Source organism: Pelecanus crispus, chromosome 27 (genome assembly GCF_030463565.1).
Source record: "Pelecanus crispus isolate bPelCri1 chromosome 27, bPelCri1.pri, whole genome shotgun sequence".
NCBI classification, from domain to species: domain Eukaryota; kingdom Metazoa; phylum Chordata; class Aves; order Pelecaniformes; family Pelecanidae; genus Pelecanus; species Pelecanus crispus.
The window spans coordinates 2,324,245-2,350,778 of NC_134669.1; the positions used below are offsets into that span (position 1 = coordinate 2,324,245).

The window sequence follows — 26,534 nt, forward strand, 5'->3', positions numbered from 1 at the left end:
CTGTCACCCTTGTCCCCGCCATGGGCACCCTGGGGCGGCACCCACTACCAGCCCTGTCCCTACAGCCACCTCAGGGTGACAGCACCCACCACCCGCCCCAGGGTGACTGCACCCCCAGCCCCACCACCACCCCTGTCCTCATGGGCACCCCAAGGTGCTGGCCCCCCCCCCCCCATGGCGCAGGGGATCCCACAGCAGCACAGACCCACAGCTCTCCCAGGGCGCTTTATTCTCCCACCATGGGGATACCCTCCGGGACCCCACATGGGGTACAACTACACACCCCGACCCCAAAACAGGGAGCAAAACCCAGGGCGAGCAATCCCCCCCACCCCCGCCACCCTGTGAGCTGAGACCGGCCACAACTCAGTCCACAAATGAGATGGGCATTAAGAGCAGCGCCAAACACGCCCACCAGCAGCAGGGCCCTCGATTTGGGGTTAAAATTCGGTCTTTTTGGGTGCTGGGAAGGCAGGCGGAGGCAGCGGTGCCTGGTGCGAGCGGCCCTTGGCCCCGCTCCAGCTGGGAGCAGCTGCTCCTCTGATTACAAAACATGACCTTGATCTGTCCTGCAGCGCGTAAACAGCTCCGGGGCGCGATGCCGTCCCTCTGCCCAAACCGCAGCCCCCCGGGGATGGGGACGAGGGATCCATTTCGCTCTTACCCCACTGCCCTGGTCCGGGCTGGAGTGGGACAGAGGTGGCCGGGGGTCAAGGGGAGCTGCTGCAGCCCCTTTGTGCCTGGAAACTCCCCCCGAAATGGCTGCAGGGCTTGGGGACAAATCCCTGATGCTGGGCTGGGGGACAAGGGCAGGGACAAGTCCCGAGCACAGCCAAGGGGCTGCTCGGCTTGGGGACAAAGCCCCAGGCGCATCCCTGACGGTGCCAGGGGATTGTAGAGCTTGGGGACAAGGGCTGGGACGAGTCCCCGATGCAGCCAAGGGGCTGGGGGGCTTTAGGATGAGGCTTTGGCCACATCCCCGACGCAGCCAAAGTGTTGCAGGGCTCCAGGCTGAGCCCCCAAAACACATCCAAGGGGTTGCAGGCCTCCGGGCTGCCCCCAAAACAGATCTGTGGGGCAACAGGGCTCCAAGTCGTCCCCCTAAAACACATCTAAGGGGTTGCAGGGCCCACAGTGAGCCCCCGAGGGGCTGCCCAGCTCCAGTTCAGGATTGGGAGCAGCAAGGCCAAAGTCCGTCAAGAAAAAAAAAAAAAAAAACGGGGCCACAAGCATCCATCTACTGTCCCCCAGGTGCAGGGGACATGGCCGCCGTCTCTCCCCGACTCCTTCAGGGCCCCGAGCCGGTAAAAGCAGACAATAAAATAAATTAAAAGTGCTCGGGGCCAGGGGGAGCACAGGGCACCGTCCCCTCGTGTCCCCAAGGGTCTGCGCCGACGGGTCCTCCCCTCAATTCACCAGCAGCGTGTTGTCCTGCAGAGGAGCCCTGCCGGGAGACAGCGCTGGTGGTAACGTGGGGAAATTCGATGAATCTGGGGAAGGCGGCTTCGATTTTGGAAACGAGACCCAGCTGTAGCTAAAGGGAGACCCCCCCCCCCCCCGCCAACACCCCAGAAACAAGCCGTTTGGGAAGCAGGGAGCGACGAGGGAAGCGAGAGGGGGATGCAAGGAGCCCACGTACCCCAGTTATACCCATGTGGAGGGGTCCCTACAGGCGCAGAGCCTTTTTGGGGTGCTGGCAAGAGACTCGCCAGCATGGAGAGGGGCTGGAAATCACAATCCACATGGGATCAGCCACGTACGAGGAACCAGCAGCAAAAAATAGCCATAAATCCTTCTCTCCCAGCATGCAGGAGGGAGGGAGGTAGATAACGGGGGGTCACAGAACATACTCGGCCCCGATCCACTGGCCAGAAGCCCCCCCCAGCATCCCCCCAGCACGGGCACTGCCCACTCACCGCTCGCAGCAGCAGAAGATGGAGCAGGACGAGGTGCTGTCGCGACGGTACTTGCCCGATTTGGGGCTATCCTTGCACTGGGCGATGTAGGCGTGGAGCTGGGAGACGGGCGCTTCGCCCTCGCATTGGTGCTGCGGGGAAAGGGGACTGGGAAGCTGAATCCCTCCAGGGAGAGGGAACAAGATCCGCCCCCAAAAAACCAAGCCATGAAAGCGCAGGGTCTGGCCTCACCTTGATGGTCTCGTATGAGCCGGTGATGAGGGCGATGAAGAGGCTGAGGACCATGTAGATGAAGAGGCTGATGAAGGTGTACAGGTAGATCTGGCTGAAGAGCCACACCAAGTAGCTGTTCTGTTGCATCTCGGCAAAGGTAACGAACATGTCGTCCCCGTTGATGAGGGAGAAGAGGCACTCGGACACCATGGAAAGGGATCGGAACTGCGATGGGAGGTGACAAAGGGCTGGTAGCTGGCCCAGGCCACCACGTCACCCCTTCCACTGCCAGGCTGGAAGCTCCCAAACAGAGAGCAAGCGCTTCCCGACACCCAACGTGCCACCCTGACACCGTTGTGCCACGAGGAGAGAGGCTGCAGCAAAGAGCGGTGCCGCATCTAACGCATGCTGCCAAAACAGCAACCGGCCCAGGACCCATCTCCTCCCAAATCCAGGCAGGGAATCACCCGGAGGTGGGTGAAGCCCACCCCAACCGCTGACCCGGAGAAGCACCTTGACGTGGTACGGGCCCAGCACGATCCACCCGCAGAAGCAGTAGCCCAGGTAGATGACGGCTACGCAGCAGCAGAAGCGGATGACGTTGGGGAGGGCCACCCGTAGCGTGACGATGAGGATCTGGTGGAGGAAAACCAGTTGGAATTAACCCGTCTTCCGCTGAGGGTGCCGGCGGGAGGGGACCCAAGAGTGATTAAAGCACCCTGTGTGACCCCAAGGTCCCCGGCAGAGCAGGATGGGGACCCAGGGGACACGCAGCAGCTGTAGGACAAGCCCAAGCCTGCCCAGGCACTTGGGGCCAGGCTGGCATGGCCATTCCCGGCCCTGGAAATTGTCCCCTCAGCTCCCAGGTCAACCTCTCCGGTGTCACTCACGTTGTACTTCTGGAAGAAGGTGAGGTAACGAATGACCCCGACCCAGACTAGCAGTGTGGAGGTGCCCAGGAGGATGCTGCAGACGTCATAGCTGGCGAAATTCTGCGGGGACAGAGGTGTCACAGGCCTGAGGCACAGCCAATGCCATCCCCAAAGTCCCCAACGCCATCCTTGAAGCCCTAACAACCCTCTGCACGTGCCACAGACTAGCAACAAGTGAAATCCTGGTGCCACAAGCCACGACACAGCAGCCAGACAGGACCCTGCCTGTCCCTTTATTGCCATCTCCCTGTCCCAAAAGGGAAAAGGGGGACTCTGGGGTCCAACCCAGGCCAGGACCCTGCGGTGAAGCCCTCAGGAGCAATGTCTGTCCCCTAACCTGCTGACAGGGCTTCGATTACGTCCAGGACAGCTTCACCGGGGCAGACAACACGCTGCCAGCACCCAGAAGCTGTTTCATGGCCAAACGGGAAGGTTTACCCCTGCCACACAGAAATGTCCCCTCCCTGGAGCACGGGGACACCCGTGCCAGCAGCCCCAGCGCACCCGGGATCTGCAAAACCTCCAGCTTGGCTCCCCGGTGTCGCCATACCTTGGACTCGATGCCGATCTTCATGATGGTTCCCAGCACAGTGAGGACGTCGCTGATCACCAGGAGGATGTACCAGCCGTTGAGGAACTCCATCCGGTCCGACAAGCACACATTCTGGTTGTAATGGCGCTGGAAGAATCGGCTGAACTCCTGCATGGGGAGGAAAAAACGGGGTCCTTTACCCACTGCCCGGAGAGTTTTGCCCATCTCGCAGCACCCACGGCTTTGAGCATCCCTGTAGGGAAAGGGCTTCCTCTGAAAGGAAGGTTTAGATTGGATATTAGGAAAAATTTCTTCACGGAAAGGGTAGTCAAGCATTGGAACAGGCTGCCCAGAGAGGTGGTGGAGTCCCCAGCCCTGGAAGTGTTCAAAAAACGGGCAGAGGTGGCACTTGGGGACATGGTTTTAGTGGGCACAGGGGTGTTGGGTTGATGATTGGAATGATGATCTTAGAGGTTCTTTCCAATCTTAATGATTCCTAGTTTTTACTTTCATTATAAATAATGCAGCCACCAAGCCAGGAAACACAAAATAGCTACTCTCCCCTTAATTGGTTTAGTGTGGACTTGGTAGTGTTAGGTTAATGGTTGGACTGGGTGATCTTAAAGGGCTTTTCCAACCTAAACAATTCCATGATTCTATGAAAGCCAGCAGCGCCGAAACAGCGTCCCAGCGGCAGCTCTGTCCGTCCCCACTGGTTACACCATGGAGGGCAGCTACGGTTAGCGCCGCTCCCCGCCGTCCCGCCACTCACGTGCTGCAGCATCAGGCCCCGGATGATGGAGCGAGCGCAGAGGACAAAGGAGAGTGAGCAGACGAGGATGACGACGACATCGAAGAACAGCCGGAAGGAGTTGTCACCTGCAAGACGCGCGGGGGCTCTTCTTAACGAGGGCAACAGCCACCCAGGAGCACCCTGAGCCCCCCACGCAGCCCTCTGGCACCCAGTGGGGACAGGTGCCACCTTTGTCACACCGTCATGACTCCTACCTCGGCCAAAGATGCTGGGATCTTTGCACTCCTTGATGTCAGCCCGGTTGTCAAGGTGGATTTTCACCCGGCCACTGTGCGCCTTGTTGTCGAAGGTGATCTGGGGAAAAAGGGGGACAGTTACCACCCATGAAACCGTCTGGCAGCTCCTCGTTACCGGGACACTGCCCGTACCCGGTCCCTACGTGCCCCCGAGGGCCGCTGTCACCCCCACGCAGCCCGGCTGGATCACCCCTGGGGTGGAGAGCGGTGCCAACGCACTCACGGTGATGGTGAAGGTGTAGCAGTCGGGGAGCTCGTTGTTGATGATGGTTTGGATGTTGATGGCTTTCAGCTTGAACTGGATGGTGACGTTGATGAGTCTGTGGGAAGGGATGTTCGTTAATCCTCCTTGCCGGGGCTTGTCTGGGGCGTCTCAACCCACTTAGACCCCCCCCCAAATCCCCCCAAAACAGCACTGAGAGTCAAACAACCAACAGAAAGGGGGTAAACACCTTCCTTGGGGGTGCATACAGCGCCAGGAAAGGGTGTCTCCAGCTTCAGAGGAGCAAACAGCTGCCAACATGCCCCAGCGTCAGTAAATTTTGCTTCGAGGGGAGGTTGGACCCTCTGGAAGAAACGGTGCCACAAGCTACACCGCATTTCTCGGCGCCAGCAGCGCCAGCATCCCTCTACCCAGCACCGGCAAGACGACGGGGCCTGTCCGCGCTGCTAACGTGCCCACAACTGCAAGACTTGGCCACGGGCCATCAAAACGCTGCCAAAAGCCAGCACAGGGTTTCAGGGGGGGGAAAACAACCCCCAACGCGAGCGTTGCAGGACAGTCGTGGTGCCTCGGGGCCAGCTCTGCGGCCGACACCGATGGAGTTGGGGCCGGAAAGCAGCTGCTTTGTTGCACAACCTCACCGGTTTCACATCTCCCTCACCACAAGGGTGGATTTGTTTCTATAAACACGAGTGTTTTTTAAAACCAACGGGAGTTTTTCCATCCTGGCGGCAGGCTTCAGCGTGAGGAATTCCCTGCGTTGGGGTCCCCCGTTCCACCCTCGGCCATACCCTGTGCTGATGGGGTGTTCCCAGCACCCAAACGCTGGGACACCCCTGGTTTGCGGGGCAGGCGCCGGCAATTACTTGTGGAATTTCAGGGTGAAGTTCTTGTAGCTGCGGTCCAGCTCTGGGGCCAGAGGCTGTGGGTCCTCGGGATCTACTCCCAGGCAGTCTGCAGGGAGGGAGAAGTGCCTTCAGGGAAGCCCGAGGCCCCACGTAGACCCCTCGGACTCTCTCAAGCCCAGGACGAAGACCAAAAACCTTCCCAGGACCCAGTGGTGGCTGTGGGACAAGCAACCTCAGCCCCACCGTCCCCAAAACCCACCTGTGACAATCTTGGGGTCGATGTTGAAGGTGTCGTTGGCTGGATCGATGCGTCCTTTACGGTAGTACTGCTGGCACAGCATGAGGGCCGACTGGTTCCCTCCGCTCTCCCCTCGCACATAGGCGTAGCGGCCGATGGTCTCGTTGGGAATGGCCAAGTACTGAAGAAGAAGATGCCCTCAGCAGCTGGATGTGGCCCTGAGCCACCTCCGTGGCCCCCTCCACCTGCGGATCTCACCTTCTCCACGGCGTAAAACATGCGGTCGTAGAGGTCGTGTTGCGTGTAGACGGCGTAAGAGTCGTCCGTGCCATCCACGTAGTCCTTCAGGAAAAGGTGTTTGAAGGCGATGGTGTTCTCCTCCTTGAACGTCACCACCATCTGGTTGCTGAGCCCAAAGAGGATGAGCTGAGGGACGAAGGAGACCACGAGTAAATCTCTGCCCTGGCAGCTCCATAAACAACGATGCCACAGCCCAAAACGCAGCCATTCCGCCCCAAAACCAGTCGCAGGAGGCAAAATGCCATCACCCTACACTTGGGTGACCCCAAGAAGACGAGGGCCAGCTAGCACGTCCCCGAGGTTGTCCCCAACTCCACCAAAACCTCTTAAGCCGCCTGTTTTCCTGTGGCAAAGCTCCTCTCCCACCACGGACAGAGGGGAGGACGATCTCCTCGGGGACACGCATGCACCCCTCCTGAGCGTCACCAAACATCCTGGGAACACGATGGCAGAGCGGACTCTGATCTTCGGTCAGCGGTTTTTGGTTTTTTTTTTCCCCTGCCTGCATACCCTAAACCCCTCCCCATGCCGGTAATTAGCTTGTATTTATTAACACAAGATGCCGCTTGTTAGTGCTGCTCATTGGCAGGGTGAAGGACACGGGCAGCTCTGGGTGACATCGCTCAAAAGAAAAGGGGCGGGGGGGAGATCAAGGCCCTGGCGCCCCGATTTCCCTCGCTGGGAGGGGGATGTCACATGCCGGCTGTTTCCTCCGTGCCTCATGACCGCAGCCTGGCAGCTCCCGGGGGATTTTCCGCCCTGGGATGGAGCCTGACGCCCATCTGGGAGCTGGTGACACATTGAGGCGGGGGGACATCCTTTCTGTCCCCCCCTTTTTTGGGGGGCACCCTGGCATCACCCACTGCCTGAGACACCCCAGTGTGCAGTGGCACCCGGATCCCAAGGACGTGCCACCAGGATAACCCCAAAACAACCCCCCCTCCCCAGGGGACCTCCCCCGAGTCCCCCACTGTCCCCAAGCACCCCCACTGTCCCCAAGCACCCCCACCAAGTGCTCCCCAAATACTCAACCCCCACCCCCAAAACCCCCAGCGCTCCGCACAGTGTCCCCAGGCCTTGCTGAGGGTGTCCCCTCCTACATCCCCATGCCCAATTCCCACCTCAGAGGTCACCTCCTGCGCTCAGAGCCCCCCCAGAGTGCCTGTGTCATTGTCAACCCCCAATTTCCCAAGCCCTGGTGTCCCCCTTGCCCGTGCCCTCAGTGCCACCCTGGTGTCCCTCTCCCCGCTGTCCCCATGTCCCAGGGGACCTTCTCCCCAGTGTCCCTGTGCCCCCATGCTCCTTTCCCCAGTGTCCCCATGGCCCAGGGCCACCTCTCCCCGCTGTCCCCATGGCCCAGGGCCACCCCAGTGTCCCTGTGCCCATTGTCCTCCAGTGTCCCCAGGCTCCTCTCCCCAGTGTCCCCAGGTCCCAGAACCACCTGTGCCATCCTCCTTGGTGTCCCCAGGTCCCAGGGCCACCCCTCCCTAGTGTCCCAATGCCAATTGCCCGTGTCCCCATGGCCCAGGACCCCCCACTGCCTCCCTCCCTGGTGTCCCCAGGTCCCAGGGCCACCTCTCCCCGCTGTCCCCATGCCCCAAGGCCACCCCTCCCCAGTGTCCCCATGGCCCAGGACCCCCCATGCCACCCTCCGCGGTGTCCGCAGGTCCCAGGGCCACCCCTCCCCGCTGTCCCCAGGTCCCAAAGCCACCCCTCCCCGCTGTCCCCATGCCGATTGCCTGTGTCCCCAGTGTCCCCGTGGCCCAGAACCCCCTGTGCCACCCTCCCTGGTGTCCCCAACTCCCAGGGCCACCCCTCCCCAGTGTCCCCGTGGCCCAGAACCCCCTGTGCCACCCTCCCCGCTGTCCCCAACTCCCAGGGCCACCCCTCCCCACTGTCCCCACGGCCCAGGACCCCCCGTGCCGCCCTCCCCGCTGTCCCCAGGTCCCAAGGCCACCCCTCCCCGCTGTCCCCACGGCCCAGGACCCCCCGTGCCGCCCTCCCCGCTGTCCCCAGGTCCCAAGGCCACCCCTCCCCGATGTCCCCACGGCCCAGGACCCCCCGTGCCGCCCTCCCCGCTGTCCCGCTCCCCACCTTCCCGTTGTCCCCGCACCTGGACGGTGACAAGGAGGATCTTGGCCAGCTGCAGCCCCAGCTTGACGGGCCGCCGCCCCCGGGCCCGGTACTTATCGCAGGGGCTCATGAAGAAATACTTGAGGCGGCGTCGCAGCTCTTCTTCCTCCGCCACGGCCGGAGACTCGGCCGTGCCGTACCCGGGCCCGCGGCCGAGCAGCCGCTCCGTTTCTGAGAGGAAGCGGCCGTTGACAGGCGGGTACCGGAGGCCGCCCTCCCCGGGCCGGGCCGGGCCGGGCCGGGCCGGGCCGTCCCGTCCCGTCCCGTCCCCCCCCCGCCCCCGGTCCGGTCCGGTCCGGTCCGGTGTGTCCCGTCCCGTGTCCCCCCCCCCGCCCCCGGTCCGGTCCGGTCCGGTCCGGTCCGGTCCGGTGTGTCCCGTCCCGTCCCGTCCCGTCCCGTCCCGTCCCGTCCCCCCCCCCCCCCCCGCTCCGGTCCCCGGCTGCCGCTCACCAGACGAAGCCGCCATGGCGCCGCCGCACCGCGGCTTCAGCCGCCCGCCTCACGTGACCGGAAGGCACGGCCGTGACTCCGCCCACCTTTGCCCGTAGCCACGCCCCACTCGGCGGCTGTAGCCCCGCCCGCCCGCCGCAAGGCACGCGTGGCCCCGCCCACTGTCAGCCTGTGGCCACGCCCACTGCGTGCCCGTAGCCACGCCCACCCGCCGCTCTCCCCCTGCCTGGGCCGGGATGGTGACACGTGACACGGGGGGGACATGGATGGTGACATGTGACATGGGGGGGACATGCCCATGGATGGTGACATGTGACATGCGACGGGGGGACGTGTGCATGGATGGTGACATGGGGCATAGGGGGACGTGTTCATGGATGGTGACACGTGACATGGCATGTGCATGGATGGTGATATGTGGCATGGGGGGACATGTGTATAGATGGTGACATGTGACATGGAGGACACATCCATGGATGGTGACATGGGGCATGGGGGGATGTGTCCATGGATGGTAAGATATGGCCCAGGAGGACATGCCAGGACGGTGACATGTGGCATGGGGGGGACATGTCCATGGACAGTGACATGTGGCATGGGGGCACATGCCAGGACGGTGACATGGGACATGGAGGGACGTGCCCACGGATGGTGACATGTGGCCTGGGGGACACATCCATGCCACGAGGTGGCACGTGATCGAGAAGGACACATCCCCGCCAGCCCCACCACACCACCCCGTCCCCCGCCACATGCCACCACGCCACCGTCCCCTGTGTGCCACTGTTTATTCGCCGCTCGTCCCTCGGGTAGGACGCGCACCACGCAGGGTGTCCCCGTGTCCCTCAGGCCACCTCTGGCAGCGGCTCCAGCAGCAGCCAGAGCCCGTCCTCGGTGCGGAGGATGAGCTCGGGCTTGCGGCGCGGTGGCCTCTCCGCATCCAGCCGGATGGTGAAACGTGCCACCGTCAACGCCACCACCACCTTCAGCTCGGCCATGGCGAAGCTCTGCCCGATGCAGTTCCTGCCACCACGTCCCCCTCTGTCACCTCCGCGGGGGGGGGGACGCAGGGGACGGCAGACCCTCCCACCTCCACCATCTGGGTGGTGGAGCAGATGGTGGAACCTCCCCAAAACATAGGGACAGCGTTGTCCCCGTGACGCCCAAATGTCACAGCTGGGGGACAACCACCCCACCTTGAACCCAACCCGGCTTGGGGGTGACACTTGGGGACACTCATGTCCCCACCATGGCTTACCTGGGACCAGCAGAGAAGGGGATGAAGGCCAATGGGGACCGTCCCTGGCTGTTCTCCGGGCTGAACCTCAGTGGGTTGTAGACCTGGAGTGACATGGACACCGTCACACCGTGGGGACATGGTTGTCCCTGCCCATGGTGACGCGGACATCCCGCTGTCCCATGGCCATGTCACCAGGGCCAAGTGGCTCTACCTGGGGCTCGGGCCAGATGTCTGGGTTGTGGTGGGTCCCATAGATGCTCATCAGGCAGATGATCCCTGGTGAGATGGAAACAGATGCCTTAGGGACAGGCGACAAGGAGGGATGGGGACATTGGGGACATCTTGTGCCCTGGGCAAGCCGTACCCTTGGGGACGACGCGTCCGTCACGCAGGGCGATGTCCTTGGTGCAGCGCCGGGACACGGCGGTGACAGGGGGATGCAGGCGGAGGCTCTCCTTGATGCACATGGTGGTGAAGGGCAGGTGGGACAGGTCCTCCCTGGGGACGAGGGATGGTGACACCAGCGTCCCCAAGCCAGGTGGCCAGGGGGTGACACTGGGGGCCTCTCACCATTCGATCTCCTCCACGTCCCTGCCCTTGAGGAGCTCGCGGACCTCCTGGCGGCACCGCTCCTGGTAGTGGGGGTGGCGGGCCAGGTTGTAGAGCAGCCATGCCAAGCCGCTGGCCGTCGTGTCGTGGCCTGCAGGGACAAAGGGTGAGCGAGGGGACACCTGAGTCCCCCCCCTCTGATGGCACCTGGTGGCTTCCCCTCACCCTCGAACATGAAGGTGTCAGCCTCGGCCGAGATGTCCTCATCCGACAGGGTGTTGCCGTCCTCATCCTGCAAGGGAGAGCGTGGCAGCCAAAGGCCCCCCTGGGGCCACCAGTCTATGGCCAACCCTCCCCATGGCCACCACCATCCCCTTGGCCACCACCATCCCCTTGGGTCACCACCATCCTGCTATGGCCACCAACCTATGGCCAACCTTCCCCTTGGCCACCACCATACCCTTGGGTCACCACCATGCCACTATGGCCACCACCCTATGGCCAACCTTCCCCATGGCCACCACCATCCCCATGGCCACCACCATGCTGCTATGGCCACCACCATACCCTTGGGTCACCACCATGCCACTATGGCCACCTACCTATGGCCAACCCTTCCCCATGGCCACCACCATCCCCTTGGGTCACCACCATGCCACTATGGCCACCTACCTATGGCCAACCTTCCCCATGGCCACCACCATACCCTTGGGTCACCACCATGCCACTATGGCCACCACCATACCCTTGGGTCACCACCATGCCGCTATGGCCACCAACCTATGGCCAACCTTCCCCATGGCCACCACCATCCCCATGGCCACCACCATACCCTCGGGTCACCACCATCCTGCTATGGCCACCAACCTATGGCCAACCTTCCCCTTGGCCACCACCGTCCCCATGGCCACCACCATGCTGCTATGGCCACCACCATACCCTTGGGTCACCACCATGCCACTATGGCCACCAACCTATGGCCAACCTTCCCTATGGCCACCACCATCCCCTTGGGTCACCACCATCTCCCTATGGCCACCACCATAGCCTTGGGTCACCACCATGCCACTATGGCCACCACCCTATGGCCAACCTTCCCCATGGCCACCACCATCCCCATGGCCACCACCATGCTGCTATGGCCACCACCATCCCCTTGGCCACCACTAGGCCACTATGGCCACCACCCTATGGCCAACCCTGCCCACAGCCACACCATCTCACCCCGTCGCTACCTTAGCGAGCAGAAGAAGATCAATGAAGTCCATGCTCCGTCCCTGGTGGCTCTCCAGCCAGGCCTGCTGGCCGAGGCGGTCGAGGGCCTGGCGTCGGCGCTGCACCACGGCGGCGGTGAAGCTGTGCACGGCGGCGCAGGCTTGGGCGAAGCGGCGCCCATCGGCCGAGAAGCGGTAGAGCCACGTTGGGTGATGGAGCAGGCGGTGATGGCGTCTCACCACCAAGGTGCTCAGCTCCAGGATGGCCTTGATGTACTCGCTGGGCTGCCTGGGGGGCATCCGGGACCGCTGGGGACGGCCACTGCGGGCCACCGGGGATGGCCACCCCTCTGGCCATGGTGAGCTTCACTGGGGACATGGGGTGGCAGCAGGACCCCTGCCCATGAGGACATGTGGGGCCAGGCTGGGGTGACACCAGGGTGGGGACTCAGAGCCCTGGGGGGGGACCCTGATGGGAGGGCAAAGCTGGAATAAGGGGGGACCCCAGTTGGGACAGAGATGGGGTGGGGGGACACTGGGGGGGACAGTGGTGGGGTGGTGGGGACCTTGATGGGTGCAAAGCCCAGGGGGGACCCCAGTTGGGGACCAAGCCAGGTCAGGGGGGACTCCAATGGGTGCAAAGCCCGGGGGGACCCCAGAAGGGACAGAGATGGGGGGGGGGGCCCTGGGGGGGACAGTGGTGGGGACCTTGATGGGTGCAAAGCCCAGGGGGGACCCCAGGAGGGACAGAGATGGGGTGGGGAGACACGGGGGGGGGACGACAGTGGTGGGGTGGTGGGGACCTTGATGGGTGCAAAGCCCGGGGGGGACCCCAGGAGGGACAGAGATGGGGTGGGGGGGACCCTGGGGGGGACAGTGGTGGGGTGGTGGGGACCTTGATGGGTGCAAAGCCCAGGGGGGACCCCAGGAGGGACAGAGATGGGGTGGGGGGGACCCTGGGGGGGACAGTGGTGGGGTGGTGGGGACCTTGATGGGTGCAAAGCCCGGGGGGGACCCCAGGAGGGACAGAGATGGGGTGGGGGGGACCCTGGGGGGGACAGTGGTGGGGTGGTGGGGACCTTGATGGGTGCAAAGCCCGGGGGGGACCCCAGGAGGGACAGAGATGGGGTGGGGGGGACCCTGGGGGGGACAGTGGTGGGGTGGTGGGGACCTTGATGGGTGCAAAGCCCAGGGGGGACCCCAGGAGGGACAGAGATGGGGTGGGGAGACACGGGGGGGGGATGACAGTGGTGGGGTGGTGGGGACCTTGATGGGTGCAAAGCCCGGGGGGGGGGCCCAGTTGGGGACCAAGCCAGGTCAGGGCACCCGAGTTGGGGACCAAGCCAGGGCAGGGGGGACCCAAGCAGGGGACGGAGGGGGGGTCCCTTGCGAGGGGACCCTGGCAGGGGTGGGGTCGCTCACTCCTGGCAGCGGCTCTCGTGGCTGAAGATGCATTTCTGGAGGGTGTCCAGCGTGAGGAGGCTGAGCTGCTCCAGCACCTCCAGCCCCACCGGGCCCCCCGCTGCCCGCGCCGCTGCCCGCCACTTGGCCTGCAGGCGGGGGGCGGGTTGGGTGCGGGTCGGGGGCTGGGTGCCGGGCAGGGCTTGGGCATTGGGGGTGGGTGCAGGGGTGGGTCAGGGAGCGGGGTCCGGTGTAGGCGGTGGGTGCAGGCTGGGGTCAGGGTGCAGGACACGATCTTGGTGCAGGTTGGGGTTGGGGTCAGGGTGCAGGTTGGGGTCTGGGTGCAGGCTGGGGTCAGGGTGCAGGTTGGGGTCTGGGTGCAGGTTGGGGTCAGGGTGCAGGCTGGGGTGTGGGTGCAGGTTGGGGTCAGGGTGCAGGTTGGGGTCAGGGTGCAGGTTGGGGTCTGGGTGCAGGCTGGGGTCAGGGTGCAGGCTGGGGTCTGGGTGCAGGCTGGGGTCAGGGTGCAGGTTGGGGTCAGGGTGCAGGCTGGGGTCTGGGTGCACGTTGGGGTGTGGGTGCAGGCAGTGGGTGCAGGCTGGGGTCTGGGTGCAGGCTGGGGTCAGGGTGCAGGTTGGGGTCTGGGTGCAGGCTGGGGTCAGGGTGCAGGTTGGGGTCAGGGTGCAGGTTGGGGTGTGGGTGCAGGTTGGGGTGCGGGTGCAGGTTGGGGTGTGGGTGCAGGCAGTGGGTGCAGGTTGGGGTGTGGGTGCAGGCTGGGGTCTGGGTGCAGGCAGTGGGTGCACGCTGGGGTCTGGGTGCAGGTTGGGGTGTGGGTGCAGGCAGTGGGTGCAGGTTGGGGTCTGGGTGCAGGCTGGGGTCTGGGTGCAGGCTGGGGTCTGGGAGCAGGTTGGGGTGTGGGTGCAGGCAGTGGGTGCACGCTGGGGTCTGGGTGCAGGTTGGGGTGTGGGTGCAGGCAGTGGGTGCAGGTTGGGGTCTGGGTGCAGGCTGGGGTCTGGGTGTAGGCAGTGGGTGCAGGCTGGGGTCTGGGTGCAGGCAGTGGGTGCAGGCTGGGGTCTGGGTGCAGGCAGTGGGTGCAGGTTGGGGTCTGGGTGAGGGCAGTGGGTGCAGGCTGGGGTCTGGGTGCAGGCAGCAGGAGCAGGCCAGGTCTCAGGGTGCAGGCGGCGGGTGCTCACGTGCATGATGTGGGTGCTCTGGTTGAAGACACCCACGTAGGACTTGAGGACGTCCCAGTGGAAGGCGGGTGTCAGCAGGCGCCGGTGCCGAGCCCACTTCTGCCCACGGCTCAGCAGCAGCCCGTCCCCTGCAGCGAGACACCCGGCTCCATCCGGGGGGCACCCATGGGCGCTGCCCCACCCATCCCGCCACGCCCGAGCACCCACTCACCCAGCCAGGGCCTGAGGAAGCCATAGAAGAGGTGGTCCTTGGGGGCAATGAAGGCTGCGAGAGAGGGGAGAGGGGGCTGGTGAGGGGTGGCACCAGGTCCCCTCAGGGGGCTTGCAAGGAGGGTGGGGTCCCTAGGCAGAGGGGCCCCCCCACCTGCACCCATAACCACCACACGATGGGGTTTTGGGTGCAACCAGGCCACCAGGTTGGCCATGGTGACACCTCTGGGTGGCCCTGGGGACCCTCAGGGTGGGGTTGGTGCCCACCATGGTTTGGGCGTTTGGGCACTCGCTGGGCCAGCCAAGGGTGACCTCTGGGTGCCTCTGGAGACCCTTGGGGTTGGGTTGGTGGCCACCACAAGATGGGTGCCTGGGCGCGGCCAGGTCACCAGGCCAGACACGGTGACACCTCTGGGTGGCCCTGGGGACCCTCCGGGCATGGTTGGTGGCCCTCGTGTCCTACCTGAGGCCAGGAGGATGGGGCGGAGGGTGTCGGGGTGGAAGAGGCGTAGGACGGGAATCCACGGCGAGATCCACCACAGGCAGCCGTGCCGGTACTGGGCCACCAGCTCGTCCACCTGCTGCAGCCCCTCCTCCGTGCTCTTCCCCTGCGCCACGGGGCACGGGGGGCTCGGTGACAACCTTGGGGACACCTTTGTCCCCAGGGTCATGGCCAGCCTTGGGGACAGGCTTGTCCCCAGCTGGTGGCCAGCCTTGGGGGTGGTCTCGGCTTGGGTTCACGGATGGACTTGGGGACGCTCAGAGCTCATGTGCCACCACGCTGTGCCTGCCACCCACCCCAGGTGCCACCACCTTGTCCCTGTCACCCCCCACCCCAGGCAGCACCACGCTGTCCCTGCCACCCCCCAGGCACCACCACCCTGTTCCCACTGTCCCCCATCCTAGGTGCCACCACCCTGTCCCTCATCCTAGGTGCCACCACGCTGTCCCTGTCACCCCCCAGGCGCCACCACCCTGTCCCCACTGTCCCCCATCCTAGGTGCCACCACCCTGTCCCTCATCCTAGGTGCCACCACGCTGTCCCTGTCACCCCCCAGGCACGACCACCCTGTTCCCACTGTCCCCCATCCTAGGTGCCACCACCCTGTCCCTCATCCTAGGTGCAACCACATTGTCCCTGTCCCCCCCCAGGGTGCCACCACCCTGTCCCCACTGTCCCTCATCCTAGGTGCCACCACATTGTCCCTGCCACCCCCCAGGCACCACCACCCTGTCCCCACTGTCCCCCATCCTAGGTGCCACCAACCCTGTCCCTGTCACCCCCAGGGTGCCACCACCCTGTCCCTGCCACCCCCCAGGCACCACCACCCTGTCCCCACTGTCCCCCATCCTAGGTGCCACCACCCTGTCCCTCATCCTAGGTGCCACCACGCTGTCCCTGTCACCCCCCAGGCACGACCACCCTGTTCCCACTGTCCCCCACCCCAGGTGCCACCAACCCTGTCCCTGCCACCCCCAGGGTGCCACCACCCTGTTCCCACTGTCCCCCATCCTAGGTGCCACCACCCTGTCCCTCATCCTAGGTGCCACCACATTGTCCCTGCCACCCCCCAGGCACCACCGCCCTGTCCCTGTCCCCCCCCAGGGTGCCACCACCCTGTCCCCACTGTCCCTCATCCTAGGTGCCACCACCCCATCCCTGTCACCCCCCAGGCGCCACCACCCTGTCCCCACTGTCCCCCATCCTAGGTGCCACCGCCCCGTCCCTGCCACCCCCCGGGTGCCACCGCCCCGTCCCCCGCCGTCCCCTCACCAAGCCGGTGTGCCCCAGCAGCCAGTTGCGCCAGGGTGGCCGGGGGAAGCGGCGCAGGCGGTGGCCGGTGGCCCGCAGGCGGGTGACGGTGACGGCGGCGGCCCAAAGCCAGCGCAGCAGCAGGGCCAGGAGCAGGGTGCCGATGGCCGCCACCCCGAGGGGACCCAGCGCCCAGGCCACCGCCATGGCACCCGCTTCCCGGGGACAGGGCGAAGGTTGCCTGGCGGGGGTGGGCACGGCACGGGGCTGTCACGTGGCCCTGCGGGAGGGTGTCATCCGGTGGCTCTTGTGATGCGTGTCCTGGTGGCATCATCCCCCCCATACGTGTCCTGGTGGCATCATCCCCCCATGCGTGTCCTGGTGGCATCGTCCCCCCCATACGTGTCCTGGTGGCATCATCCCCCCATGCGTGTCCTGGTGGCATCGTCCCCCCCATGCGTGTCCTGGTGGCATCGTCCCCCCATACGTGTCCTGGTGGCATCATCCCCCCCATGCGTGTCCTGGTGGCATTGTCCCCCCCCATGTGTGTCCTGGTGGCATCATCCCCCCCATACGTGTCCTGGTGGCATTGTCCCCCCCCACGTGTGCCGGTGGCTTCATGCCCTGACATGTGTCCTGGTGACATCGTCCCCCATGTGTGTCCTGGTGACATCGTCTCCCCATGCGTGTCCTGGTGACATTATCAACCCATGCGTGTTCTGGTGGCATCATCAACCCATGCGTGTTCTGGTGGCTCCATGCCCTGACATGTGTCCTGGTGACATCGTCCCCCCATGCGTGTCCTGGTGACATTGTCAATCCATGCGTGTCCTGGTGGCTTCATGTCCTATTGTGTGTCCTGGTGACATCGTCCCCCCATGCGTGTCCCGGTGGCTTTATGCCCTGACATGCATCCTGGTGACATTGTCAACCCATGCGTGTCCTGGTGGCATCATCAACCCATGCGTGTTCTGGTGGCTTCACGCCCTGACGTGCATCCTGGTGACATGCCCTGACATGTATCCTGGTGACACTGTCCCCCTAAGCGTGTCCTGGTGACATCACCCCCCCAAGCGTGTCCTGGTGGCTTCATGTCCTATTGTGTGTCCTGGTGACATCGTCCCCCCATGCGTGTCCTGGTGGCTTCATGCCCTCACATGTGTCCTGGTGACGTTGTCAACCCATGCGTGTCCTGGTGGCTTCATGCCCTCACATGTGTCCTGGTGACGTTGTCAACCCATATGTGTCCTGGTGGCATCGTCAACCCATGCATGTTCTGGTGACATCGTCAACCCATGTGTGTCCCGGTGGCTTCACGCCCTGACATGTGTCCTTGTGGCACATGCACACGCCCCCCTCTGCATGCACACACATGCACATGGGTGCACACACGTATGAACATATGCACACACGCCTTGCATATACATGTATGTAGGCACATACCCCACGCACGCAGCCTGTGCACGCACACACACGCACACATGTATGCACACCCTGTGCGCATATATGCACACGCACATGCAAACACACGTGTGTATACACACAGACCCCATGCACATGCGGAGCTGTGCATGCACACCCCCTGTGCACACACACGTGCATCTATGCACGCACATGCACACACATATGCACACTCACACGCCTCATCCACCACACTTGTATGCACATATACATGCACACACCCCCTGTGCACACACATGCATGTATGCTCACACACATGCGTGCCACACCCCCCATGCACATGCACACACGTATGTATGCAACCCCTGTACACACACAGGCACACACATATGCACATATGTACACACATATGCACACACACGTGTGTATGCACACCCCCCCCATGCACACATGTGCATGTATGCACCCCATGCTCAAGCACATGCACACACACGTGCATGTATGTACACACTTGTGCGCACACGCCCCGTGCGCACGCACATGCATGTAGCCCCTTCCTAAGGCCCCCAGCGTGTGCACACCACCACGCACACGCATGCTGCAGAGCTGCCCCGCCAGAAGCACCCACGCAACACACACGTGTGTCACCCTGCCACACCCCCCCCGTGGCCGTGACATTTGTGCTGGGGACCCGGGGCCGAAGTCCGGCCAGGCCACGACACGGGACACAGCGAGCACGGGCCGGATCCTGCACCATGTTCGCGTGGCTCCTCGTGGGACTGAGCGTCTGCGCCCGCCTCAGCACAGGTAGGCACGCACCGCAACATGCCGCGACATGCTACAACACCCCATGACATGCCACAACATGCTATGACACCCTACAACATGCTACAACACCCCACAACCCCCCACGACATGCTACAACATGCCACAACACCCCACAACACCCAACATGCCGCAACACGCTACAACACCCCACAACACACCATAACACCCCATGACATGCCACTACATGCTACGACACCCTACAACATGCTACAACACCCCACAACCCCCCACGACATGCTACGACACCCCACAACACCCCACAACACCCAACATGCCACAACATGCTACAACACCCCACAACATGCTACAACACCCCACAACACCCCATGACATGCCACAACACACCACAACACCCCATGACATGCCACAACCCCCCATGACATGCCACAACATGCTACAACACCCCACAACATGCTACAACACCCCACAACATGCTACAACACCCCATGACATGCCACAACACACCACAACACCCCATGACATGCCACAACCCCCCATGACATGCCACTACATGCTACAACACCCTACAACATGCTACAACACCCCACAACCCCCCACGACATGCTACGACACCCCACAACACCCCACAACACCCAACATGCCACAACATGCTACAACACCCCACAACATGCTACAACACCCCACAACACCCCATGACATGCCACAACACACCACAACACCCCATGACATGCCACAACCCCCCATGACATGCCACAACATGCTACAACACCCTACAACATGCTACAACACCCCACAACCCCCCACGACATGCTACGACACCCCACAACACCCCACAACACCCAACATGCCACAACATGCTACAACACCCCACAACATGCTACAACACCCCACAACACCCCATGACATGCCACAACACACCACAACACCCCATGACATGCCACAACCCCCCATGACATGCCACAACATGCTACAACACCCCACAACATGCTACAACACCCCACAACCCCCCACGACATGCCACAACACCCCACAACACCTGACATGCCACAACATGCTACAACACCCCACAACATGCTACAACACCCCACAACCCCCCACGACATGCTACGACACCCCACAACACACCATGACATGCCACAACATGCTACGACACCCCACAACATGCTACCGCACCCCACAACCCCCCACGACATGCCACAACGTTCCCCAACACCCCCCAACATGCCCCAACACGCCCCAACACGCCACAGCACACCCCAACTCACCCTGGCACGCAGCCACACACTACAACGCGCCCCACCACGTCCCTACACGCGTGTGGCAACGTCAGGGGCTTCTCTGAGCCCTTTTTCAGGCTAAAATGGCTCTGGTTGCGGTTTTTTCCCTAATTCGGGTGATTCTAACCCAAATTTGTGTCCACACGGGTGGTGCTGGGGGGGTTGTGGGGGTGTCAGCGGGGGCGGGGGAGGGGCTGCACCCAGTTTTGGGCGCGTTCGGCTTCAGTCCAGCTTCGGGTGCCCGCGGCGGGTGCAGCCGCCCTGGTTTGGGGCGCATTTGCCCTTTTTGGGGGTGTGTTCACCCTGTTTTGGGTGTAGTCACCCAGTTCTGGGTGCTTTTGCCATTTTTGGGGGTGCTTTTGCCTGTTTTGGGGTGCTCGCACCTGTTCTGGATGCTTTAAGTCCTGGTTTTGGGGTGTTTACACCCTGGTTTGGGTGCATTCACCCCGTTCCGGGTGGTTTTGCCCTGATTTGGGTGCCTTTGCCCTGGTTTGGGCGCATTTGCCCTTTTCTGGGTGCTCTCACCCTGTTTTGGGGTGCTTTCACCCAGTTCTGGGTGCTTTTGTCCTGCTTTGGGGTGCTTTCACCCTGTTTTGGGTGTTTTCACCCTGTTGCAGGTGCTTTCACCTTGCATTCATCCACCTCTGGGTGCATTCACCCTGTTTTGGGTGCATTTGCCCTTTTCTGAGTGCTTTTGTCCTTTTCTGGGTGCTTTTGCCCTGTTTTGGGTGCTTTTACCCTTTTCTGCGTGCAGTCACCCTGGTTTTGGGTGAGTTTCCCCTTCCTTGGGTACTTTTCCCTTGCTTTGGGTGCTTTCACCTTGTTTTGGGTGCATTCACACTGTTCTGGGTGCCTTTGCCCTGCTTTGGGTGCATTCGCCCTGTTTTGGGTGCATTCACCCTTTTCCTGGGTGCTTGCACCCTCCTCTGGGTGCATTCACCCAGTTTTGGGTGCATTTGCCCAGTTTTGGGTACATTCACCCTGTTTTGGGTCCTTGCACCCTCCTCTGGGTGCATTCGCCCAGTTTTGGGTGCATTTGCCCAGTTTTGGGTGCAATTCACCCTGTTGTGGGTGCTTGCACCCTCCTCTGGGTGCTTGCACATTGCTCTGGGTGCATTCACCCAGTTTTGGGTGCATTTGCCCAGTTTTGGGTGCATTCACCCAGTTTTGGGTGCATTCGCCCTGTTTTGGGTGCGTTTCCCCTCATTTTGGTGCGGTCACCCTGTTCTGGGTGCCCACCCGGCCACCCTGCGAGTCTCTTGCCGTCCCTGCACCCACAGCACCCCCACCCCACCGGTGCCCCTCGGTCCCCTCCCCAGGTCTCCCACCACGCCGCATGGACTCGGTGGTTCAGATTGTAGAAGCCCTTGAATCGAGCGACCACGGCTTCACCGGCACCGTGCCGGAGCTGGCGCGGGCGCTGGGTGGCTGCAGCACCCCGGGGTGCCGCGCGGTGCTGGGAGAGCCGCCCGCTGTCCCACCAGCCCCGCCGACGCTCCGCCGCGAGCAGTGGCTGCTCTTCACCCAGCTCCTCCACCACGACGCCGCAGCACCCCAGGGCGGTGCGGTGCTGGCACCCGACGGCTCCACCGTCACCCTTGGCCCCCTCCTCGCCGGCATCGAGGTTGGCCTCAAGCGGGCGGCAGGGGGGCTCGGCCCCGCCGTTGAGCCACCCGTCGACGCGCTCTACGCCGTCACCGTCGCTGAGGTTCTGGGGACATCCTTCCTCTTGGCTCGTGACGGCGATGGTCACCAAGCCACGCTGGGACCCGGCGGCTGTTGGGATGATGTGGATGACCCCCAAAACTACACCCTGCTGGGACCCCCCTCCCCCATCCCTGATGCCGTTGCCAACGGGGCCATGGATGGGGTGCTGTTGGGTGCCCGCCTGGCTCAAGCACCCATCCCGCTCGCCGACCTTCTCCGGGGCTACTACGGCATGGGCAACGGCACAGAGAAGGGGCGACCACCCAGCAGCTACCGGCGACGAGATTTTGGGGTGCTGACGGGGCCGGGGAAGCTGGAGGAGGAGGTGGTGGCGATGCTGAAGTTGCTGCGGGTGCTGCCACCCACCCGGGAGCTCTTGGGGGACGTGGGGCCGGAAGAGGTGGTGGCCATCGCTCGTCAAGCGGCGCAGGACTTCATGGAGGTCTATGTGGGTAGGGAAGCGGCACCGGGTCGCGATGTCACATCTGTGTCCCCCCCCAAAAAAAAATTGGGTGGGAGGATGGGTGGAGAGCTGCACGCTGGGTGGGGCTGGGGGTCCCCAGTGTCACCCCAGTGTAGGTGGCACTGGGGGGAGTTAAGCTCTGAGAGCCGACTGGTGACATAGGGCCTGGCACGGTCAGACACCACCATGTCCCATGGATGCCCACCACCATGGCCTCTGGTTGGACGCCAACGTGTCCCCTGCATGCCCACCACCATGGCCTCTGGTTGGACGCCAACGTGTCCCCTGCATGCCCACCACCATGGCCTCTGGTTGGACGCCAACGTGTCCCCTGCATGCCCACCACCATGGCCTCTGGTTGGACGCCAACGTGTCCCCTGCATGCCCACCACCATGGCCTCTGGTTGGACGCCAACGTGTCCCCTGCATGCCCACCACCATGGCCTCTGGTTGGACGCCACCGTGTCCCCTGCATGCCCACCACCATGGCCTCTGGTTGGACGCCACCATGTCCCCTGCATGCCCACCACCATGGCCTCTGGCTGGACGCCAACGTGTCCCCTGGCCACAGTCATGTCCCCAGCCAACGGACACCCGGAGCAGATGCTCCATGTCCCCTAGATGAGGGATGCTCCGTGTCCCGTAGTTGAGGGGACCCCATGAGGACACTACCATGTCCCAGGCCATGGGGTTCCTCAGCTGGGCAGATGCTCCACGTCCCCAAGACCCCCAGGGGACTCTGCCACGTCCCCAGCTGCCCATGGGACCAGGCAAGACCCCTTCTTCCACTGCCTGCCTTCCCTTGCAGATTGCCCAGCTATCGTGCCCCGGTGCATGTGGGGTGCCCGTCCCTACCGGGGCACCCCCAAACCCTTGACCCTCCCCTTGGGTTCTGTCTACATCCACCACACCTCCACACCCAGCGCCCCGTGCCGCACCTTCGCCGCCTGCGCCCGTGACATGCGTGACATGCAACGCTTCCACCAGGACACCCGCGGTTGGGATGACATCGGCTACAGGTGGGACCCCCGTCACCCTCACCGCGCTCCCTGTCACCCATCTCCAGGCAGCTCAGGGTGACCCAATGGGTGCTTGCAGCTTCGTGGTGGGGTCGGACGGGTACCTGTACCAAGGCCGAGGTTGGCACTGGGTTGGTGCCCACACCAAAGGCTACAACAGCAAAGGCTACGGTGTGGGCTACATTGGAGACTTCTCGGCCACCTTGCCGGACGCCGACGCCATCGCCCTGGTGCGGGACTGGCTCCTGCCCTGCGCCGTGCGGACTGGCCGGCTTCACCACAACTACACCCTACATGGCCACCGCCAGATGGGTCACACCGACTGCCCCGGCAACTCCCTCTTCCGTGAGATTGAGACCTGGCACGGCTTTAAGGTGAGCACCAAGCTCTGTGGCATCTCCGGGGGTCGGAGTTTTGGTGCCCGGTTGAGGCGTCTGGGCTGGCCCGGCTGGGAGGATGGCGGTTTGGTGGGGGTGGAGGTGGGGGGTGATGTTGGGACTGATTGTGGTTTCTTCTTCTCCTCTGCAGTGAGGACTGGCCCCGGGGGTCCTGGTCTGGATGGGTGCAGGCAAGGTTGGATCATGGTCTGGGTGGTTGCAGGCAAGGTTGGCTCATGGTCTAGATGGGTGCTGGCAAGGTTGGATCACAGTCTGGATGGGTGCAGGCAAGGTTGGCTCATGGTCTGGGTGGGTGCTGGCAAGGTTGGCTCATGGTCTAGATGGGTGCTGGCAAGGTTGGCTCATGGTCTAGATGGGTGCTGGCCCAACGGATAATGGTCTGGATGGACCCTGGTCCAACAGATGTTGGCCGAATGGACGCCAGCCTGGATGGACCCTGGTTCAGATGGACGCCACGCTGATGGACGCCAGCCTGGGTGGACCCTGGCTGAGGTGGACCTTGGGCCAATGGATGCCATCAGGGATCGGCCCTGGTCCAGGTGGACACCAGACCAATGAATGCCAGCACAGACGGACCACGGGCCTGGTGGACACCAGCTCAACGGATGCCAACCCTGATGGACACTGGCCCAGAAGGACCCTAGCCTTGAAGGCTACCATCCTGGACAGATCCTGGCCCAGCTCCACTGGCCCAGCAGACCATCCCCGTAGCCAAAATAAAGTCAGTACCAGGCCATCAGCTTTGGGTGGTCCCTGGAGAGTGATGGGGAAACTGAGGCACAGGGTGGGGGTTGGCCATGGGGTCATAGGAGAGGACTCGAGCGAGTCACCCAGGTGCCCAGGACCTGCTGCAGGGCTGGGTGCTGCGGCACACACGTGTACGTGTGCGCACACACGTGTACTGTGCCCAAGCTGCACTGTCCCCCCTTAACTCAGCTTGAAGCCCCAACGTGGGTCATGGGGACCCCCACCTCCGTACCCGCCCCAGGATGGGCACCCCCCCAAGATGGGCACCCAGCCCACGCCGCACCCCACACCGTAGCACGCAGGCGCTGCCATCGCTGCCGCCCGTTCACTCTGAAACCTAATGATGGCGTTTCAGCTGGATGCGTGCAACCGGCCACCACGGTAGCCAGACCCCCCTGCGAGGTGGCCAGGCGTGGCTCGCCCTTCCCAGCGTGTCCCGAGCTGTGGCCGAACGTGAGCCCGGCTGAGCTGGGAGCGTAGATAACATCATCAGGGCAGAGGCGGAGGTGAGGGTGTGACTGAAACTCCTGCCTGGTCACATGGGGAAGCCACGACAGGAACCAGGGCAGCCGGAGCAGGCAGAGAAGAGCCGAGGTACCGCGGGGACAGGGAGCGGGGTACGCGGGGGGTTGGCACCCTGGGGTGATGCTCCAGCCTTGGGGGTGCACAGGGGATGGGGGGGTGCTGGGGCAGGGTGAAGCAGCACCCTGAGGAGCGAGGGGTGCTGCAGGGGAGGGCATGGGTGATGGGGTGCTCTAGGGCACTGCAAGATGGGTGAGGACCCCAAAAATGCCGCCCGCTCCCCCGCCCCGCTCAGGGCTTGGGCACGCTCCGCAGCGCAGCGCTGGGTGCTGGCACCCCTAAATTTGTGGGTGCCAAAGCTGAGGGTGCCCACCGTTCACTTCCACCCCGGGGCCGCGCCGGGGGGGTGCCATCACGAGGAGGTCTAAGGGGGTGCGCCCGGTGCCGTTCGCCCCCACCCTGGCCTGCACCCATGTGCGCAGCCCGGGCTGCCGGGGGGGGTCCCCAGGGCCCTGGGCTGAGCGCGGGGTGCAGGTGCCGGGAGGAAATGCCGTGGTGGCGCGAGGGGAAATGCAGCCGTGGCAGTGACGGAAGCATCTCCGGCACCCGCCTGCGCTCGGGGCCGAGGTGGTGGCGGGCCACCTGCCCTGGGTGTCACCGTGGCCCCGGTGTCACCGCGCCCCGGTGCCACCGAATCCCGATGCTGCCGCGCCTCCCGTGTCACCGCGCCCTGGCAGGGATGGGTGCTGTATGGGACAGGGGCTGGCATGGCCATGGCAGCGTGGGCACCCACTGGGTGCGGGACGCCTTCTGTGGGGCAGGAGCACCCCAGGGATGTGGGCACCCACAAGATGGGGAGCCCTCGGGGGCAGGGGCACCCCAGGGATGTGGACACCCACAAGATGGGGAGCCCTCAGTGGGCAGGGGCACCCCAGGGATGTGGGCACCCACAATTTTGGGACCACTGGTGGGCAGGGGCACCCCAGGGATGTGGGCACCCACAATTTTGGGACCACTTGTGGCCAGGGGCACCCTGAGGATGAGGGCACCCCCAAGATGGGGAGCCCTCGGTGGGCAGGGGCACCCCAGGGATGTGGGCACCCACAAGCTGGGGAGCCCCCAGGGTGCCTGGAGCACCCATGGAAATGGGGACACCTTGGTGGGCAGGGCCACCCCACAGCGATGGGCACCCCAGGGTGCCCCAGCGTGGGTGCCCAGATAGGGGTGGCCAGATAAGGGTGCCCTGGATGAGAGGAGCCAAAGAGGGGTGCCTGGATTAGGGGGCTCTGGAGAAGGGCACCCAGGTAGGGGTGCCCAGAAAGGGGTGCTCAGAGAGGGGCACCCAGATAAGTGTGTGCAAGTGGGGTGATAACATAGGGGTGCCCCAATAAGGGTGCCTGGATTGGGGTGTCTGGATGGGGGCACCCAGGTAAGGGTGCCTGGATAGGGGTGCTTGGGGGGGGTGCCCGGATGGGGGTGCCCAGATAGAAGCCCCCAGACAAGGGCACACACACAGGGTGCCTAGATGGGGGTGCACCAGGTGAGGGCACCCAAATAGGGGTATCTGGATAGGGTGCCCATACAGGGTGCCTGTACATGGGTGCCTGGATGGGGGCACCCATAGAGGAGGACTCAGAGGTGCCTGGGTGGGGGTGCTCCAATAGGGATACTAGGACAGGGCACCCAAATAGGGGGGCCTGGGTGGGGATGCCAGCTTGGAGGTGCCCAGACAAGGGTGCCCTTCCCACCACCACCCACCCAGTTCCCCATGCCAGCCCGTGGCCACCCTATGGCTAACGCAGTTCTCCCCGCCCCACAG

General features: G+C 63.6%; 3 protein-coding genes across 3 annotated transcripts; 1 reads left to right on the plus strand and 2 right to left on the minus strand.

Moving 5' to 3' along the window:
* Nucleotides 1-348: 348 nt before the first annotated feature.
* On the minus strand, nt 349-8,851 carry MCOLN1 (mucolipin TRP cation channel 1). Its single transcript, XM_075725188.1, has 14 exons — nt 8,836-8,851; nt 8,366-8,556; nt 6,211-6,378; nt 5,974-6,133; nt 5,733-5,820; nt 4,867-4,963; nt 4,602-4,701; nt 4,366-4,472; nt 3,612-3,761; nt 3,020-3,121; nt 2,643-2,765; nt 2,148-2,354; nt 1,917-2,047; nt 349-1,444 (listed from the first exon to the last, which is right to left on the minus strand). Exons 1-14 carry the CDS (start codon nt 8,849-8,851, stop codon nt 1,408-1,410), a joined length of 1,677 nt encoding a protein of 558 aa, XP_075581303.1. The 3' UTR covers nt 349-1,407.
* Nucleotides 8,852-9,680: 829 nt separating this feature from the next.
* CYP4F22 (cytochrome P450 family 4 subfamily F member 22) lies at nt 9,681-16,599 on the minus strand. The gene is made up of 12 exons (XM_075725172.1): nt 16,414-16,599; nt 15,103-15,247; nt 14,641-14,694; nt 14,430-14,557; nt 13,261-13,388; nt 11,860-12,127; nt 10,850-10,916; nt 10,646-10,775; nt 10,440-10,573; nt 10,287-10,351; nt 10,094-10,176; nt 9,681-9,858 (listed from the first exon to the last, which is right to left on the minus strand). The coding sequence occupies exons 1-12, from the start codon at nt 16,597-16,599 to the stop codon at nt 9,681-9,683; spliced, it is 1,566 nt and encodes a 521-aa protein (XP_075581287.1).
* A 1,949-nt stretch (nt 16,600-18,548) lies between these two features.
* PGLYRP2 (peptidoglycan recognition protein 2) lies at nt 18,549-24,004 on the plus strand. Its single transcript, XM_075725142.1, has 5 exons — nt 18,549-18,600; nt 21,140-22,018; nt 22,838-23,048; nt 23,128-23,422; nt 23,849-24,004. The coding sequence occupies exons 1-5, from the start codon at nt 18,549-18,551 to the stop codon at nt 24,002-24,004; spliced, it is 1,593 nt and encodes a 530-aa protein (XP_075581257.1).
* Nucleotides 24,005-26,534: the final 2,530 nt, after the last annotated feature.

Excerpts from the sequence above, each read along its gene's own strand:
- MCOLN1 (XM_075725188.1), bottom strand. Across the intron at positions 4,473-4,601 it reads TCCCAGCATCTTTGGCCGAG|GTGACAACTCCTTCCGGCTG; the intron begins GTAGGAGTCATG and ends CGCGTCTTGCAG. Across the intron at positions 3,122-3,611 it reads AGATCGGCATCGAGTCCAAG|AATTTCGCCAGCTATGACGT; the intron begins GTATGGCGACAC and ends CTGTCCCCGCAG.
- CYP4F22 (XM_075725172.1), bottom strand. The coding sequence starts at position 16,599 with ATGGCGGTGGCCTGGGCGCTGGGTCCCCTCGGGGTGGCGGCCATCGGC. Across the intron at positions 13,389-14,429 it reads AGAGCACCCACATCATGCAC|GCCAAGTGGCGGGCAGCGGC; the intron begins GTGAGCACCCGC and ends CCCCGCCTGCAG. Across the intron at positions 9,859-10,093 it reads CCCTTCTCTGCTGGTCCCAG|GAACTGCATCGGGCAGAGCT; the intron begins GTAAGCCATGGT and ends ACGTGGTGGCAG.
- PGLYRP2 (XM_075725142.1), top strand. The coding sequence starts at position 18,549 with ATGTTCGCGTGGCTCCTCGTGGGACTGAGCGTCTGCGCCCGCCTCAGC. Across the intron at positions 22,019-22,837 it reads CTTCATGGAGGTCTATGTGG|ATTGCCCAGCTATCGTGCCC; the intron begins GTAGGGAAGCGG and ends CTTCCCTTGCAG. Across the intron at positions 23,423-23,848 it reads AGACCTGGCACGGCTTTAAG|ATGTTGGCCGAATGGACGCC; the intron begins GTGAGCACCAAG and ends CTGGTCCAACAG.